This window comes from Camelina sativa, chromosome 5, assembly GCF_030686135.1.
Source record: "Camelina sativa cultivar CO46 ecotype springtype chromosome 5, ASM3068613v1".
Classification (NCBI taxonomy): Eukaryota; Viridiplantae; Streptophyta; class Magnoliopsida; order Brassicales; family Brassicaceae; genus Camelina; species Camelina sativa.
Genome location: NC_141884.1, coordinates 18478660 through 18496683, shown reverse-complemented (window position 1 = coordinate 18496683; position 18024 = coordinate 18478660). Strand labels below are relative to the sequence as shown.

The window sequence follows — 18024 nt, the reverse complement described above, 5'->3', positions numbered from 1 at the left end:
TCAATTTTAGTAATTAAAAAACTATGCAGAAGTGAAAGTAAAATAGTTGGCTTAATGTATTCATATAGACATTTTCTAGGTGGTGATAAAGAATATATTTGTAACATAGAGTATATATAGATGTAAAAATATACTTTCTAATAACATACATAAAAGATTTCTAAATAGATATAAATCAGTGTACTATTACAAAAATAAAATTTATAAATAACATATTACAAATTTTAATATATTTTTATTAAATTTAATTTAATTTATAAAACTTTAAACCCGCACATCAGGCGGGTCCTCATCTAGTATTAATATTAACAAGGAAATCGGCTAACCTATCATATGAAGAAGGTTGCTGCACCACTAATATACAAGTTTCATGCGCTTGTTCCTTAATCTTGCCTACTAAATCCGGGTAAAAGATGTTAAACTTGTAACATTTAACAAATTTTGGAGACGGGTTATTGTGATCATAGTGTGTTGGGTTATACTTATTCAACTGGTAACCCGTGTGAACTCGTTAAAATACTTTTTCTTGGCTGGTACTTGCCATGCCATTGGTATACCTTGGATTCAGAATTCAATTAAGCCTTAGATACAATGTAACCTTCCTCAACTGCTTTCATTATTTTGATTGCCTTACGGTCCAACTTGTCTTCTACATGTGCTGGTTTTGTGACCATAACTTCATTAAACCATATACTCTGTTTTATTACCTGTAGATTATTGTCTCGGGATCGATGGCTTCGGTTTTTAATTGAATTTTATACTTTCGATTAACTTAAATTAAATCGGATATATCTTATATAATATGAGAAGGTTTTTCTCAACTTTTGCTAAAAAGATGACACTTGATCTGTTATCTATCCGACACCTATACACTTTTGTTGTTTGGACCTAATTAACTAAATTCTCTGGACCTCTAAAAGCTCATAAAACAAAAAAAAAACTCTTAACATTTATTTCTTCTCTTCTTCAATTAGGCTCCTTCCAATCTAAACCCACCATCTATCAGTTTATGGTTTCATCCTAGGAACAATCTGATTATAGGTTATTTTGAAATTATAAAAATATGTTTCAATCCTATGTATGATTCACGGGCAAGAACGAATTCTAAATTATGTATAAAATTTATTTATGAGTTTCAATCTTATAAATGATTCATAAGCAAGAAAGGAATCTAAATTATGTTAGATTATAGATGTTTACGTGTTCTCAAAATTCTCTTAAATATTCATAAATTTTTGACTCAAAAATTTATTTCAGGGTTTCCATTCCTGAGTTTAGTTTCTGGCTTTCAATCTTATATAATATAATGGTGGGATATTTTATTTAAGTAATTTGATAATTGGTTACTCATTTATTTCCCATTAGATCTTACCAATTCGGTTTCCATAATATTAGAATTCAATATATTTTCCAAAAAAATAAATTTCAGTCCCTAATTGCTCTCATTTTAAGAGAATCTTTTCAGTCATTATTATTTAATTTCAGTCATTAGGTTCTTGTGAAGAATTATATTATTTTAATATATCTTTCCAAATTTCAATAGGTATTCTTGAATAATTTTAAATATTTTTTTTGCAGGTTATCATGTTTGTTGTTCGCATTAAAACTACATCAGAAAAAATATAATGTGAGAATGTTTGAAAATTTTCCTTATTTATTCGAGTGTTTATCTATGTCTTTCCTAATATCCATGGGCCGGTCCGGCGGTTTTGGATGACCTATGTCAATTTGTTTTTAAAAAACCCTTTTTATTATCGTAAATAAAATTATAAGAATAGTAATATAAAAAATTATTTTCATAATATTTTCCACTTTCACATATAATAGTTTACTTCCTAAGAAACTTTATTATTATGACATTTGATATTATAATATTCTGCGGTTTGTCTTCTAAGTAGCTACGACAAAATAAATATTTATTTTATTCAATTTCATTTATGATAAAGCTAAATAGACAGATCTAAAAATTCATTTCGGCGATGGAACAAAACTATTGCATTTTTATACTCAACCAAAACTTAGAGTAATTATTTATAACTTTATTTACTTGGATTCATTTCATTATTAAAATTTCTTAAATTTTCTATTAATATGTATTAGAATGTATAAAGAATAAATTATATTTAGGGATGTGATTGCATTTTTTACCTCACCAAAAATAAGCTGGTAAAATATATTTATTAAGTTCATTGTTGTTTACCTAAATTTCATATTTAGATTGTATTCATGTAAGTTATATTCCAAAATTACATATTTTTGTAGATGTCAGTGGTAATATAAATTGTGCAAACGCAAGCAAGAAAATAAAAAGATGGAGAATGCTTAATATGTCTTGAAAAACTAAAGGGAGAAAAAACCATAATCACACTACTATGTAATTAAAAATTTCTCCACATGTTAAAATACAGTAAAACCTCTATAAATTAATACTCTATAAATTAAGAAATTTTGTTGGTCCCAAGTCGGGCCAGTGTAAAAATTAACAAAATTCAATAAGATTATAAGATAATAATTTTATTGAAATTTCCATGTAAAATATGGCCCAAATAATATCACAAACTTATAATCATGTAAATTTATATATATATATATATATATGCTGATATAATAATGTATATTTCTCCTAAAGCTCATTTCTATAGAACAATTGTAATGTTGTATTTTCAAACTATAATGATATAAAATATTCTATAACATGTCATAAAAATAGTTAAGTTTTTTAAAGTTTTCAACTTCTAGATATGCATCATTTACAATTTGATAATTTGACAGTCTATTAAAATTCGACAATCGATATTATTATTCATAAATTTGAATTTATGTATGTCACGTGTATAAGTAAATTTGTCTATAGTATTTGTAATTTATTATCAATAATGTTTTCTAAATAATACAAGTTCAATTTCTAAACCATGAAATTTACAACATCCGAAAGTCTAATTTTATTTTACTAAAATTGTCTCAATTATTAATTTTTTAAAATAAACCATGAAATTTACAACATCCGAAAGTCTAATTTTATTTCACTAAAATTGTCTCAATTATTAATTTTTTAAAATTTAAACAATTAAAATTATATTTATAAATTAGTAATTATTAATTTACACTATAAAATAATAATTATTAATTAATAGATAAATTAATATCACTATATATTAATAAAATGTCTTGATCCCACCATTATTAATTTATAGAAGTTTTACTGTACTTTAATATTATATATTAAAGGAAAATTCAAGTAACCCCAAACAAAAGAACCCAAAAAAAATTGAAATGATCAGTATATTTTTAAAACCACTAAAATAACAATTGCTAAGTAAACAAATAAAATAACTAATAATATTCAAATTACTAAAATTCAAAAACAATGTAAGTTAAATCCGTGCGTACCACGAGATGACTTCTAGTATTTTATATAGTAGAATTTTTTTTAACAAAAATCACTACAGTTTTATAGCATACCTTAAATGTATTAAAAGATGCATCAGACTAGAACCAATGATTTTCTTGAGACAAGGATCATGCACGAACAATACATTTGCTCAACAAGATATGTTATGTTGGGCCATGCGCGTAAGTAAATTTCACATAACGATTTATTGACCCATTACAAAGATTTGTTGAAAACTTGAAAAAAGTCATGGATTGTGGAAATAACAAATCGTTTTGTCGATGAAAAACTAATTGATTAATGATTTTAATGATTTCTAACTCAATAGAGTCAATAAATGTAAGAAACAGATCGAAACAACTGTCTTTGCTAAACTCAATATTGAAGTAGGTATTAAAAAATGGTATAAAGAGAGCATAAAGGAACCTAAGAAGAACATATGAAGAAAAGAAAGATGACAAGTTCTTTCACATCGTAGTTTCTTACACCTTCCTCGTCATTTTCATTTTCATTCATAATTTCTCTTGCGTTCTAGACCGATGATGACATTTTTTCATTTACATCATCTTTACATTTGTCTAACAATCAAAATGGTGGCTTCAGGTGATGATGTCTTCGAGCATGCTCAAAAACATTTCCCAGAGAATGGCAATTTCCGTGGTGAGCCACTCCAATAAAAATTATAGGAATGAATATGAATAATTTCCAACAAATATCTTTAAGGCATTAGTTAATAAAATATATATCTTACCCACTAAATGAAACTCGGCTGGGAGCTCCAAACGTGAGAATTTATTTTTTGCGATGTTCATTTGCGAAAGAAAGTCCAAAGTCAACCTGATCAGTCCATGGAACGGAGTTTGTTCTACTAGCTAGTAAGATACTGGTAAACTTAACTCCATTCCATGGACTTATCCGGTTCACTCAATGGAATTGGAGACCATTGTGTGAGGAAGATGAGTTTTTGGGGATGATTTTAGAAACTATAGAAGTGATTGTCGACTCGAGCATTAATTAGGTTTAACAAATGTAAGAAAGAGGTGGTTGAGAGGGATTCTTGTTTCGCAATGTTTGTAGTTACTGATAAGCAAAGTGGCAGAGAATTGTGTGGTTTGGATAGGAGGAGCTCTTTGGTGTACGAAAATATGTTGGCTATGGTCACTAAATCACGATGTAAGAACGAAATATATTCAGTATACTAAATTGGGATAAAATACATTTAAAAGATAGGAGTTGGTTTTGAGTATTAATATTAAATCGATCTATAGTACTAATAATATAATTACGTCTAGCTTTCTATTCTTCTTTGGTCACTACTGCGGTAAATAAATACAAATTGGGATAAAATACATTCAAAAGATAGGAGTTGGTTTTGAGTATTATTAAATCGGTCTATAGTACTAATAATATAATTTCAATCAAAGCGTTAGGAGCCCTGAAATATATTGATCTGGATATTTCAGTTTTCTCTAAAGAAAGAGCATCATGATTCTTGTTAACTCAAATTGCAGTGGCCGGTTTAAATGGATTTTTATTGAGCGGGATCGAGGTGGTAGAATCTGAAGCATGAACGGTGAAGACCTTGAGAGTAAGAGAAGGTTTCAGCAAGTGAGGGTTTGCTCTTATTTGTAATGTAAAAGGGATTAGTTAGAAAGAAGAAGTTAGCGGAAAATGGGCCTTCGAGAAGATCATGCAAGCATGTCGGGTAAACTGAGAAGCTAGATGACTTAAATTCTCTGAGTATATATATGTTAGTTAGGAACCCAAAAGAAGAGAATGAGAAATGAGGAATGGCTTAGTGGCTCATGATTCATTTGGCTAAAGGAGCCTTTGGGTTTATGCTAATTAAGAAAGAAAAAGAAGCTTCACAAAAGGGTAGAATTCAAAATATATGGGGTAGAAAATGGAAGTGAAAATCTTGTATACGTAAATTGTTCATTTTTGTTGGTTCCTTTTATGTTATGTTTTGCATTCTTCTTTCTTGTGAATAACCAATTTATCCTCTTATGTTGAATCGATTGAGACACCTTTTGCGGGACTACACTTGAAATACATAATGAACGTTAATGAGTTGGATTATATGTATGCATGAGAATGCTCAGAATAATAATAATAAATAATAAATAAAAACAAGTATATGCAAATGTTTGTTTGCTTTCATAGTCTCTTTGTGGATTGTAGATTTTATAGATTTGGATGCTTACTGGTTATGCTTAGGGCTACTACTTCCCATTATCCCCAATTCTGTTTGTTATGGTCATGAATGTTTTGTCTCTAATGTTGAATAAAGCAGCAGAAGAAGGATCGTTCAATTATCATCCTAGTTGTGAGGCTCTTAAACTTACTCATCTTTGCTTTGCTGATGATTTATTGATCTTCCTCCAGGGTTCTGAGCTTTCTTTAAGGGGAGTTATGTTAGTTCTTGCAGATTTTGCAGAAATTTCTGGGCTAACAATGAATATGGAGAAGACATCCATGTTTTGTTCTGGTCTGAATGAGAGTTGTGTGTTGAGGCTACAAAGCCTTTTCAATCTAAACCTGGTCTCGCTTCCAGTTAGATACTTAGGTCTCCCTTTATGCTCCAAGAAGTTTTCAGTGACAGATTGTGATCCTTTGTTGTCTCAAATAAGAAAGAAACTCAATTGTTGGACTCACAAGTTTCTGAGCTTGGCGGGAAGGTTAACACTTATATCTACAGTTATTTCGGGCATTGTAGGTTTTTGGACTAGTGCTTTCTTCCTTCCTAAGCAGGTTATTCGGAGGATCAATGGCCTTTGTAGCTCTTTTCTTTGGCATGGAAAGGTAGATATACCCTCAGGGGCTAAAGTGTCATGGTATGACATATGTTTTCCAAAATTGGAGGGTGGACTTGGATTAAGGCACATTGGTACTTGGAATGAGACTTGTGCCTTAAAACTCTTTTGGTTGCTGTTTTTCAGAGCTGGTTCTTTATGGGTAGCATGGATAAGAAGTAAGTATCTTTCTACATTTCCTTTGTGGGCGCTCAATGAAAACAATGCTGCTTACTCTTGGAATTTTAGAAAATTACTTAAGTTACGTCCCAAAGCTCTTAAGTTTCTCAGCATCAATATTGGAGACGGTGATTCTACCTTCTTCTGGTGGGATCCTTGGACTCCCTTTGGTCCTCTTTACCAATTTCTTGGTTCAGATGGCCCTTCTCACATAGGGATCCCTCTGTTTTCAACTGTCGCTGAGTTGAGAAATGCAGATGGGTGGTCTCTCCCTAATGCCAGATCTGAGAGACAAGTTCTTCTCTACTCTTTCATCTCTACCATTACCATGTCATCATCAAATGATACTCCGGTTTGGGCAATTGATGGTATTCCTTACAAGTTTTTCTCTTCAAAAGCTGTGTGGAATGCTGTTAGGATTTCAAATACAAGAAAATTTTGGGCTCCGCTTGTGTGGCACAGAGTAGTCATTCCAAAACATGCTATTACGTCTTGGCTGTTTATACTTAATCGTAACCCTACTCTTGATCGTTTGTCTGCTTGGGGATATGATGTTGAGTTAGATTGTCTTCTTTGTGGGCTAGCCTGCGAATCTAGAGACCATATGTTCTTTCAGTGTGCTTTTTCTGCAGAGGTCTGGAGTTTGATAATGCGAAGGCTTCAAATCTCTTCTCCTCCATTTCTCTGGGATCAGATCCTCCTTTGGCTGCCATCGATATTAGTATCAAAGCAAAAAAAACTTGCTCTCCTTCAAGGCTGGCAAGCTGCGATTTATGAATTGTGGCGTGAGCGAAATCGACGTTTCCATGACGGTCTCTCCCTCTTCCCAGTTCAAGTAGCAAGGCACATTTTTTCCTCCATGGAAAATAAGTGTAATGCAATGATTCAGCTTGGATTAAAGCGTGGGACATCAATTCTTCAATGCTGGGTTACATAAAGCTGTTTGAAAGTTTTAAGTTTAGGCTTGTTTCTCCTTTCTTATTCAGGCTTCCTTTGCTTGGATCCTTCTTCCCTTAGTACTTAGTAGCTAGTAGTTTTCTTTCTTCTCTCTGTTTGTAATGGTTACATTTTGTTCGTTGTACTCTTTGCCTTCTATTTAAGAAAACCTTTTAACAAAAAAACGTTGTTCGACAAAATGGTTGGGCCAATCCTTCTTGAGCTTTTTGTACTTTGCCAATGAGAATTAAATGATTAGGATAATTAGTACCAAATGGATTGGGTTTATAGTGCTTGTTAATTGTCTAATTGAAAATGGAAATTTGACTCAGAAATAAGCTTAGAGTAATTGATAAATTTTTAATTTTAGATTATATGTTTTAACAAAGTTATCCTTAAACCCGATTCTATCAGGTAGAAGAACCGTGCCGTCCGAACTAGTGGAACGAAGTGAAGCCACAATCCATAAACTTATGTAATTCAACTTCTGATCGGGTTTCACAAAAGTAACAGTAATTAACTAACCACACACAAATGTTTCCAGCTTCAGTAAAATGTTAAACTTCAACATAACAATTTTTTTCTATTTTTTTTCTAGCATCTTATGACCACTTTCTTCAAAATGAATGGTTTGTACGATCTAGACGGTTCAGCTCGATGTTTACCCGACATGCTTTTCCTAGTGGGCCGCACGTACCAATTTGCATGCATAATAATTTTATTGTTCAATATTTATTGGCTGTTGTCATTGTTGAGGATCAGTAGGGCACGACCAAAAAGGCATCAATTTAAATCATGGTTCGTCTTTGATTTCCTTACTCTAGTTTTCTCGGTTCTTTGATTTCCTTACTCTAGTTTTCTTTGGAATTTGAGATCTATGTTAGACTGTGTGGCTAACAAAGAAAATTGTTTTATAGCTTTGATTGTTTTTTTGTCGTCATGATATAAATTTGATATATGACTGTTCTGCACAACAACAAATATAAGGTATAGTCCCATCGGATGGTTTATTTTTTCTTTTACAGTTTTAAGTAATTAACGAGACATTAGGATTATAGAAGATATCAAAATCATAAGAGTTATGTCCATTATACTAAATATTCATCAAAGACGAAAAACAGGCACAAGATTTTGCTAGATCCACCAGAATTGATATGATTTGTTCACATAATGATATGAACTTGCATTCTTGTCTAAATATCTATTTTTTTTTATGTTTATATTTTTGTATGGAACACTTAAGTACAGATACGTACTCCATCCTAACTCATATGGTTGATCTCACTTCGCTCTAAGCCTCTAACTTGTACGTACTTTTGTTTCAACTTTGACTTTAGCTCTGCCAATATCAAAGTTCATAAATACCTCTGGCTACGAACCTTCACACGTATGCATCTATTTACTTATTTAAGCAACCCTTTAAACAAATAACCTTACTCCAGGTAAAATATTACACAAAATACCACTATATTTTAATACAAAATATAATAACAGAATCTTAATATTAATTTGTTGTAACCTGAAAATGATTATCCAAAAAATAGTAATTATTAATTTATTAGATTACAAGAAATCATTAATAAAATAATTTTGAAATTATTTAATAAAATAATAATAAAATTATTTCGAAATTATGTAATAAAATAATTAAATAGATTCTATTTATTGTTTCAGAAATCTTAAGAAACAATAACAAACTCTTTAGAAAATTATAAAATCTATATACTTATTTACGCAACCCTTTAAACAAATAACCCTACTCCATGTAAAATATTACACAAAATGCCACTGTATTTTAATACAAAATATAATAACAGAATCTTAATAATAATTTGTTGTAACCTGAAAATGATTATCCAAAAAAATAGTAATTATTAATTTATTAGATTACAAGAAATCATTAATAAAATAATTTCAAAATTATTTAATAAAATAATAATAAAATTATTTCGAAATTATGTAATAAAATAATAAAATAGATTCTATTTATTGTTTCAGAAATCTTAGGAAACAATAACAAACTCTTTAGAAAATTATAAAACTTAAATTTATTTATAAAACTAAGATTAAATATTTACATATCCAAATCATTTAATAATAACAAATATATATTAAAATTAGGATACAACATTGTTTATATTTTAAAAATATATCTATATACTTATTTAAGCTATGTTGTTAAAAATTTAACCAGTTCTAATGTGACATATTACAAAAATACTATTATATTTTAATTATTCTAATAACTAACAAAAGAAAAGTCTAGATTTGTTTACAAAATTATTAACTCTATTTATTGTTTCATAAATCTTAGGAAATAATAACAAACTATTTAATTGGCTAAAACTTAATTGTTTATACACAATATTCACTATATAAACAATACTAAGTGTATAATATTGATAATATACATAACCTAATTGTAATTTTCACCTATAAAATCAATATACAACATGTTATACCAATAACTTCAATTTATAAATTTGGTATATTAAGATCTCTAAACACGATCACATCAATTTGTAATACCAAATCACGGGTCAATACATGTTTTGTTTGATTTTTTTGGCTTTACCAAATGTATAATTAACGAATTTGATATTGCACCAAACCAAAATAGTAGTACCAACTACGGGTCGAAATCAGAGTATGACCTTAAGTAAATTAAATATATGATTTTATAATATGTATAGAATTAATAAATTTTCTACTATTATTTTGTAACAAACAAATCCAAATTTACATAAATATTTCCTCACGCTGGTAACATTATTCTACAAAATATTAACGTGTATTTATGAGTCGGTAATAAAACGGGTAATAAGACGGGTAACGAGACGCTCAAAAATTAAATTAATATCCGATACTCGATCATTATTCATGGATAATATAATTATTATACCCTTCACTCGACCCTAAAGCTACGGTGCCTTTTTTGGGACTGATACAAACCGAAAAACGGATCCAATACGGGTATCAGTAGTAGTTTACAGGCCTACCTATTAGTTGTTTAATCTGAATCAAAATTCACCATATAGTACTATATTATATAACATGTAAATGAATGATACAACATAAACATAATATTAACAAATAACAAAATAAAAAAAAATTATCCGCGCTACCAGCGCGGGTTATTATCTAGTATGTATTAAAAGTATAATCAACAATTCAATATGATGTTGGTTTGGGAATTAGTTCACTCAAGATTAACCGCATATAAAATCTGTTTAGTTAACCAGTATGTACATGAAAATACGAACATAAGTTTCGATAAAACACTTTTTTCTTAACTCCACTAATTACCCTAAATTGCAAGCAATTTCCACTTGATATTATAACTTATAAGAGGAGAAAATGCGTTACGAATAAATTTTTTTTTTTTTTAAGTTGGAGAGACTTCCAAAACTCTGAAAAATAATCAAAGGACGTTTCAAATTGTGGGAATTTGTCGGTTTGTGAGTTTTGTCAGCAATTTGATATGACAAATCCGTCAGACGGACGTGTTTTAGAGAAACTACATTGCCAAAACCAGTCCAAACTATAAATCACTTTCACAAATTAATGCCAACAGCCAACGTATGATCTTTTCTATAACAGTGTGAGTTGTACAAAAAGTGACTCGACATACCATTAACACATATTTCCATTTTCATATATAAAGCCACATTAATTAACAAGCAATCATCAAACTGTATACTGGCTTTCTAGTCTAAAGTGTCTCAAGTCTAAACCCCCCAAAATCTTAAGATATAAATTAATATCTTAAGATTTTATAAACTATGAAATATGTTCTATCAAAAAGATAATCAAAACTGTTTCACACTATGAACTTCTCTTACGTAAAGGCAACCGTCGTAAGTCGTAACCATAATTGAGTTTTTTCTCTTTCCCCTCTCTTCATTTAACTTTGGTAAAACATTATAAGGATTATGAGTTCATTTGATGATTAAACTTAAAACAGAAAGAAATCGAATCCTATTAATTAGTTTATATAAACCCCAATGTTTTAAGGAAAGATGTTAGAAACAATAAAGGCGATAACACTTTATACAATGCCCATATTAAGACGAAACACCTTCGCGTAGGTCATGTGTGTGTATACCTATATGGGAGATATGGAGGGGGCACTGATAGAGAAAACGCAAGTACGGATTGGTGTACATTGTCCTACCGTTTCTTTTGGTTTGATGTGCATTATTGTCCCACTTTTACATACATTTATGTATATATCTATATATATAGTAAAGAACATAATAAAATATCTACAGGACTTAATATCTATGTATGACGTCTCATATCTCTCCACATCAGTTTTTACTCTTGTCCTCATGCTTTACCGATGTGAAGTTACTAAATTCCGACCAAAGCTATAACAAATATAGGTCCCCCACTTTCACTTTTCCTAATCATATGTGAGAATATTAAGTGAATATTTGAGGTAACAAGTTGTGAAGTGGACTAAAATGGTCCATTAAGACATCGAGGTGTTTTTGTGTCAAGGCTTCGTGTATTCTTACATCATCTTGCATCAGAACAAAACAATCCTAGGGTTTCCATAAAAAACGCAGCTGGTCCGTTGTGACAAAAAAAAGACACATCGGTCCATAAATATTTTAGATGATAATTATTTTAACCACCGATTCAAGTGTATTACTATAAAGAGTCGTAAATCAAATATAACAACGCTGAAACATCTTTTTTATAACATCAACACTGAAACAACACATTTTTTATGGATTTTTTTTTCGTAATAAAAAGTAGTTCAAATTAAACTCAGTAGACCATTTTATTCATTTTTATGGACTAAAACTAAAAAATTTGCCGAAATGTTTGCCTTTAAGTGCTCGTGTTGCAAGTTTGAAGTGTGTGAATATATTTTTCATTAGATGCCCATATCATAGCTGAAATCTTAAGTGAAATATCTATTATAAATCAGAAGATTCCCTCTAGTGAATAATACGGTTTTATTTTGTAATATCAAGTAAATCAGTAATAACTACGGCATAATTTTAACTCCATTGCTCGGTCAATATACTCTGGAGGTGGCTTGGTTGGCAAGGTACCATCAGGGCTCCGTGGTGGTCGAACCCGTATTCCTCCTCTGCTCGTTCTAGAAGCTTACGGAACATAGGATGTTCCAGAAACATCAATGGGACAACGAATCTCTGTGTAGGCTCATGATACCCATCGACGGCTATCACCGCGAAATGACCTTCCTTCACATCTTTTGGGACAGAATCACGACCGTATTCTACAGAACACGGTTTCTTTGCCGAGGAAAAGCCTTTGATTTGCACCAATCTCTCTACAACATTCTTGAGCTTCACAATTCCTCCCTTTTTCTTCTTTGACGGCTCAATTGTAATCATTCTTTGCTTGGCCATGCTAATAGATTAGGTTTCCTTTATTTCCTTTTTTTATCTCGTGATTTCGGGTTAACTTGGCAAATGTATGTTTGAATATAGAAATTGTAAGGAGGAGTACGTATATATAAGGAAGAATAGTACAAAGAGGATAAGAAAGAAGAGGAAGAAATAAGAAGGTTAAGTGAGTAAGGGAGACCGAAGCATGTGGCTTAGTTGGTTGTTTGCCTTCTTTTGAATGTTCCACGAAAGCGGTTTCCACTGTAAGTTATAATTTTCTATTTTTTTTTTTTCTGTTTACCGTCTGTAAAATTAATACAGAGAAAGCTCAACCATAACGACCTAGCTAGAAAACCCACTATGGGAAATTCTTGGGTGAATCCTTTTGTTCACTTCCTTTTTCCAACCAGTCAGTTTTTTTATATTTTTTTAAAAAAAACTAAAGTTATAGTATTAATAAATTTTGATTTACAAGGTTATATGCCGGTTTAGGATTATAAATAGAGTTTATATTTACAATTAAATGATATGATATGTCAATTTAAATTTTTTAAAAAGAATTATGGTTTAGGTTTGGGTTTATAAATTAAAGGTGGGGTTAGGGTTTAGATTTTATAATTAAACAAAATTAAAATGATTGTTTAGTTTTGGGTTTATAAATTAAAGAGGATTAGAGTTTAGATTTTATAATTAAACAAAAGTATACGTCGGTTTTGGTTGAAAATTAGAACTAGAGTTTAGATTTTATAATTAAAATAGATATGTCGGTTTGAGTTGACAAATAAGAATTAAATTTTAGATTTTATAACTAAACAAAGTTGTATATTGGTTTGAGTTTATAAAGAATAATTAAGGTTTAGATATTATAATTAAATGAGATTATGGGGGGTGTATTGAACTTGATATTTTAGGAGATTGTGGAGTATTCTGAAATCTCCTGTTATTTAATTGATGATTTTAAAAAATCATCTGAAATTCTATGTTATTGAATGTGAAATTTATAAAAATCATTTAAAATCATTTACAATCTCTTGTTATTCAATCAGTAATTTATAAACTTACATCAAATATACTGTTATTCAAAATACCACAATTAGTTTAAAAAAATCTTCTGAATGGAATTCTAGGAGACTTTTCTAACATTTTTAGTTCAAAAATATGACTTACAAATCCCACCTTTAAAGTTGAAACTTTGGAAGATTTTTATAAAAACAGCTCGAAGCAATTACAATTTTTTTAAAAAAATACCTCCTACATGGCTCCATCTCTGCAATTTGTCTTCTCCTACTCTCTCTCTCTCTTTTTCACTTTCTCTCTCTCTCTTTCTCTCAAGTACATACATCAAGACAAAAATCCCAAATTTGTCTTCGAGCCCATCATTGAATAACTGCAATTCAAGATGTTCTCTCGGCCACCTTCCGAGCGGAACCGTCGACGGTGACGGTCACAACCTTGAATTTAAAACACAACATGTACGGGTTACACATTTACCCCACCAAATCGGCCTGGACTTTAGAACACTGTTAGAAAAACATAAAGAAATCAAGCGACGGAACAGAGTGCCTTTAACCCATTTCCATTTCATTCTCATATATACAATGAAAAAACAGAGGAGAGCCTAGAGACCACAAGACCATATCCTACAAAATTTTTCACAGACCTTTGTTTTTGTTCTGTTTCTTTATTAATCCTATAAATCTGTAAATTTATAATCCTTCTTCCTTGGGTTCCCACCTAAATATCTTTCCTTATGTGTGTACTACATCAATCAACAACCTCCAACTGCAACTACCCTGAGCTTCAGAATCACCATCGTCTTATTCTTCATTATCTCTTATAACGTCAATAACTGTAGCATTGCAGAAAAAACATCTCTGACAATTGAGAAGATGTCTAGTTATGCAGCCATAACATGATCGGTGTGGACACGGAGCAATCATGGCGTTAACCTCGCCCGCGTAGCAGATACAGCAAGTGTTGTCTTCTATATCCGTGGTGTCTTTGTTGAATGACTCTTCTTTTCTTTCATGTTCTTGCGACGGAGCCCTATCTATGAGATGGCTCAAGAAATTATCAAGTTGTCCAAGTTTTTTTACATAGGCATCATCCCCGCTTACACAACCGTCCTGAAAATGTTTTTAAAAAGTTGTGTCAGTAAGAGAAGCAAGCGAGCAAAACCTAGATTCAAGAGCTTACGTACCCAATAATATTCCAAGAGATATTGAAACCCGTAATAGACTGTATCGGGGCACTCTATGCTTGCGAAAAGACCAATTACATCATGTTGTTGCTTCTGTTTTGAGTATTCACTAGCCTCCAAGAGATTCAAGATTATACCAACCAAAAGAGCTAATAAGATCCCTCGGCTAATTTTCTCTGAAGGTTGTCCTTGCCGTCTAAGTGACCTGACCGAGCCAAAAACCAGTTGAAAACATATCAAATTAAAATGAGTTGTTTAATATGTTTTAACTAATTTACAAATCAAGGAACTCGTCATCTACTGCTGAGGTCATGTGATTCAAGATGAAGAGAATTAACTAAGTGAGCCTACGAAGATTCGTGTCAGTCCCAGCAAGAAATGCCTGCGGTATTGCATGAGTGCAGAACTCCTTTCAATCACTATGGAGTAACTAATAAAAGTAGACTGCAACTACAAACTCCTTTCAATCACTAATCGAACTTGATTTTAGGATATTTATATGAGGTGCAGCTTTCTTGTCTTTGCCGTGATTCTGCTTACGATCTCTATTTTCTCCTTTTAACCATATAAATATCCTAAAATCACCTAAAATTTCATAACCAAATCTCACTAATTCCAAAACTCAAATCTCAACAAATCCTAAAATCTTACCAAATCTTCTAAAATTACACTCAAATCTCTCAAAATTCTAAAATATTAAAATCCCAGCAAATCTCCTAAAATATCAAGTTCAATACACCCCCCTATGTGTCGGTTTGGATTTACTTAAATGAATGTATTTCAATTTTTGGTTAATGATTTTTCAAATCTATCAATATTTATTTTATTTAATATGACATGACATTATTTGATTGACTTAAATAAGAGAGGTGAATGAATGGGGTGAACCCAAGTATCGTCCTAATATTATAAAAGTTATACTATTTACACTTCATATATGGCAAGTTTAAAAAACTTCAACAGGATGAAGATTATATTCTCCCTTTTCTTTTCCTTGTCAAATATAGTAGCCTCTTATCTTTATTTCTTTCACACAAAAATGCTTCCATCTCTTGCTTATACTAGTTTTAAGGCAGGAAAGAAAACAAAAGTTGAGGAGAAAACATTCAGTTAAAAGAAACAAGGAAGCATTAAATGTAAGAGAGGAATAAAGATATATGAAGCATGATTTTATTTTAGGAAAATGCTATCCAACTCGGTTGGCAACCATTTTACTAACTTTTACCATTACATATAGTTATTTTTGTCTACAACTCAAACTTAAATCCAAGTTATATAACACACAACAACATATATTACTACAAATCGTAAGACCATAATTTCCTGTTGTACTACTGTAAATATATATTTAATATCTCATTGTATTTGTAGGCATCTAGTAATTGCATAGTTTACCCTATTACAATAAATATGTATTTTTTATGTCTTGTATTATTATTGTTGACTAGATTAGTTATCTATATATAGGTTTTACTTTTGAAGTGCCTTTAGATTTTCAAACTTCTTACAAATAGTTTTTCTAATTTTAGGTTTTTTTAATTGTTTAATGACTCAAAATTGTGTCTCATTTTCTCTTAGAGTAACTCCATTGGGAGTATCTACTATCTACAGTCTTACTGAATTAAAAAAAAAAAAACTCGTGGTATACTAATAAGAATCTCATCTCACACTTGTCTTTTTACTATTTTTAAAAAAAATTCTAACAAATTTAAATTTATTAAACAATTAAATTATATTAAAATGTTATTTTAGGTACTTGAATGATTTTTTTTATTGACGGAGGGATCTTATTTTCAGTAGAACCTACAAAGATCTAGGGAAAAAAATAACTTATTTGATATGATTAATGATTCTGCTAATTAATAAACGAATATGCATGCCTTATCTACCTTTTGCTGCATCAACCCACAACCTTCAACGTACACCCGTCTTTGTGTAAACTGATAACAGATGTGTTTGAAAACGTTTTTAGAGAATGACCGTGAATTTAATATCCATACAGTAATTTACATGTTTATAAAAGTATACACTATCAATGGTTTTTTTTTTTTATGTAAGTTAGAAATGATGTTATAGCTATGTGATTTTCGTGTAGATGGACGGACGATCACATAATTCATAGAAAAAAACTTAGATTCCGTGAACACTTTTTTACAGCACGTTTTTCAAATTTTGATCATATATTTTATAATATATATGTAATAATGTTTTTTATCAAACTATATGTAATAATAATGTATATTAATTAAATATTAAATTTAAAAGTTGAACATGGTGAGGGCCAACAAGCCAGACAAGTCCAACGTAATGGTAGAGTGATCTGACTGGTTGTGCGAAGACGGACAGATTCTAGTTGATCTCTCTTTTTTTTCCCAATGTTTTTACCTATAGGTATGTTTTTGAAATCCTTGAAATTTTGGGTGTCTAACAAAGAAAAATTATAATTCTATGAACATTTTTATGATTGATGCTATCCAACTGATCCAGAATACCTCCTTTATTGATTCAGATTCTAATTGGTTAACCTTATTGGCCTTAATTCTTTTGAAACAAATTAAACAGAAAACCGAAAAACAAAACTAAGCTCTTATAACTTCATGAGTTTTGTTATGCATGAAAACAAAAATTAAGCAAACAACGTCGCCGGCTATACCATTTCATCATATTTTTCACGTTCAATCCATATAGATCGTTTGTAATGTCATATATATATATATATAAATGTATACACAGTACTTTGCGTCCTTGTGAACTGTATATATAGTAGCAGTGTAGCACTAGCTTTGTATCTCTGCATGCAATGTCATGGTCGGTTTCGTACTACATTTATATCATATACATGTGAATTCAAAATGATGTTTTCAATTATTTTATTTCTTTTGGACGGCTAAATATTTTCACATATTTTCATGTTTAATGACCCGTTTGAGATACTAATAATTTTTGTGATTAAGGATTGTAGTTGTTAGACAATTAGTCGAAGATTTATTGGTCATATTGTGTTAGTTATTTGGGTGTTTTAAAAAAAAATATACACAAACACTTTACTTTATTATATATATAAAACAGAAAATGCTAATAAAATAAAATACTGTTATTAGTCCACGAGCATCACTTATTAATGGATCCCACCTTGACATTTTCGTCTCTCTCTACGAA

General features: G+C 30.5%; 1 protein-coding gene, 1 long non-coding RNA gene and 1 pseudogene across 3 annotated transcripts; 1 reads left to right on the top strand and 2 right to left on the bottom strand.

Annotated features, from left to right (window-relative positions):
• Nucleotides 1-5650: 5650 nt before the first annotated feature.
• LOC147943954 (uncharacterized) lies at nucleotides 5651-7300 on the top strand. The gene has a single exon (XM_087512417.1). It carries the CDS (start codon nucleotides 5651-5653, stop codon nucleotides 7298-7300), a length of 1650 nt encoding a protein of 549 aa, XP_087368543.1.
• A 4865-nt stretch (nucleotides 7301-12165) lies between these two features.
• LOC104786919 (protein SMALL AUXIN UP-REGULATED RNA 12 pseudogene) lies at nucleotides 12166-12771 on the bottom strand (annotated as a pseudogene). Its single transcript, XR_015558477.1, has one exon. The product of XR_015558477.1 is annotated as a protein SMALL AUXIN UP-REGULATED RNA 12 pseudogene (transcript).
• Nucleotides 12772-14221: 1450 nt separating this feature from the next.
• LOC147943953 (uncharacterized) lies at nucleotides 14222-15330 on the bottom strand. The gene is made up of 2 exons (XR_015598078.1): nucleotides 14866-15330; nucleotides 14222-14791 (listed from the first exon to the last, which is right to left on the bottom strand). It is a non-coding gene; the product is annotated as an uncharacterized LOC147943953 (long non-coding RNA).
• Between the last annotated feature and the right edge of the window lie 2694 nt (nucleotides 15331-18024).

What these genes read in the sequence shown, in the direction of transcription:
- LOC147943954 (XM_087512417.1), top strand. Translation starts at nt 5,651, where the DNA reads ATGAATGTTTTGTCTCTAATGTTGAATAAAGCAGCAGAAGAAGGATCG.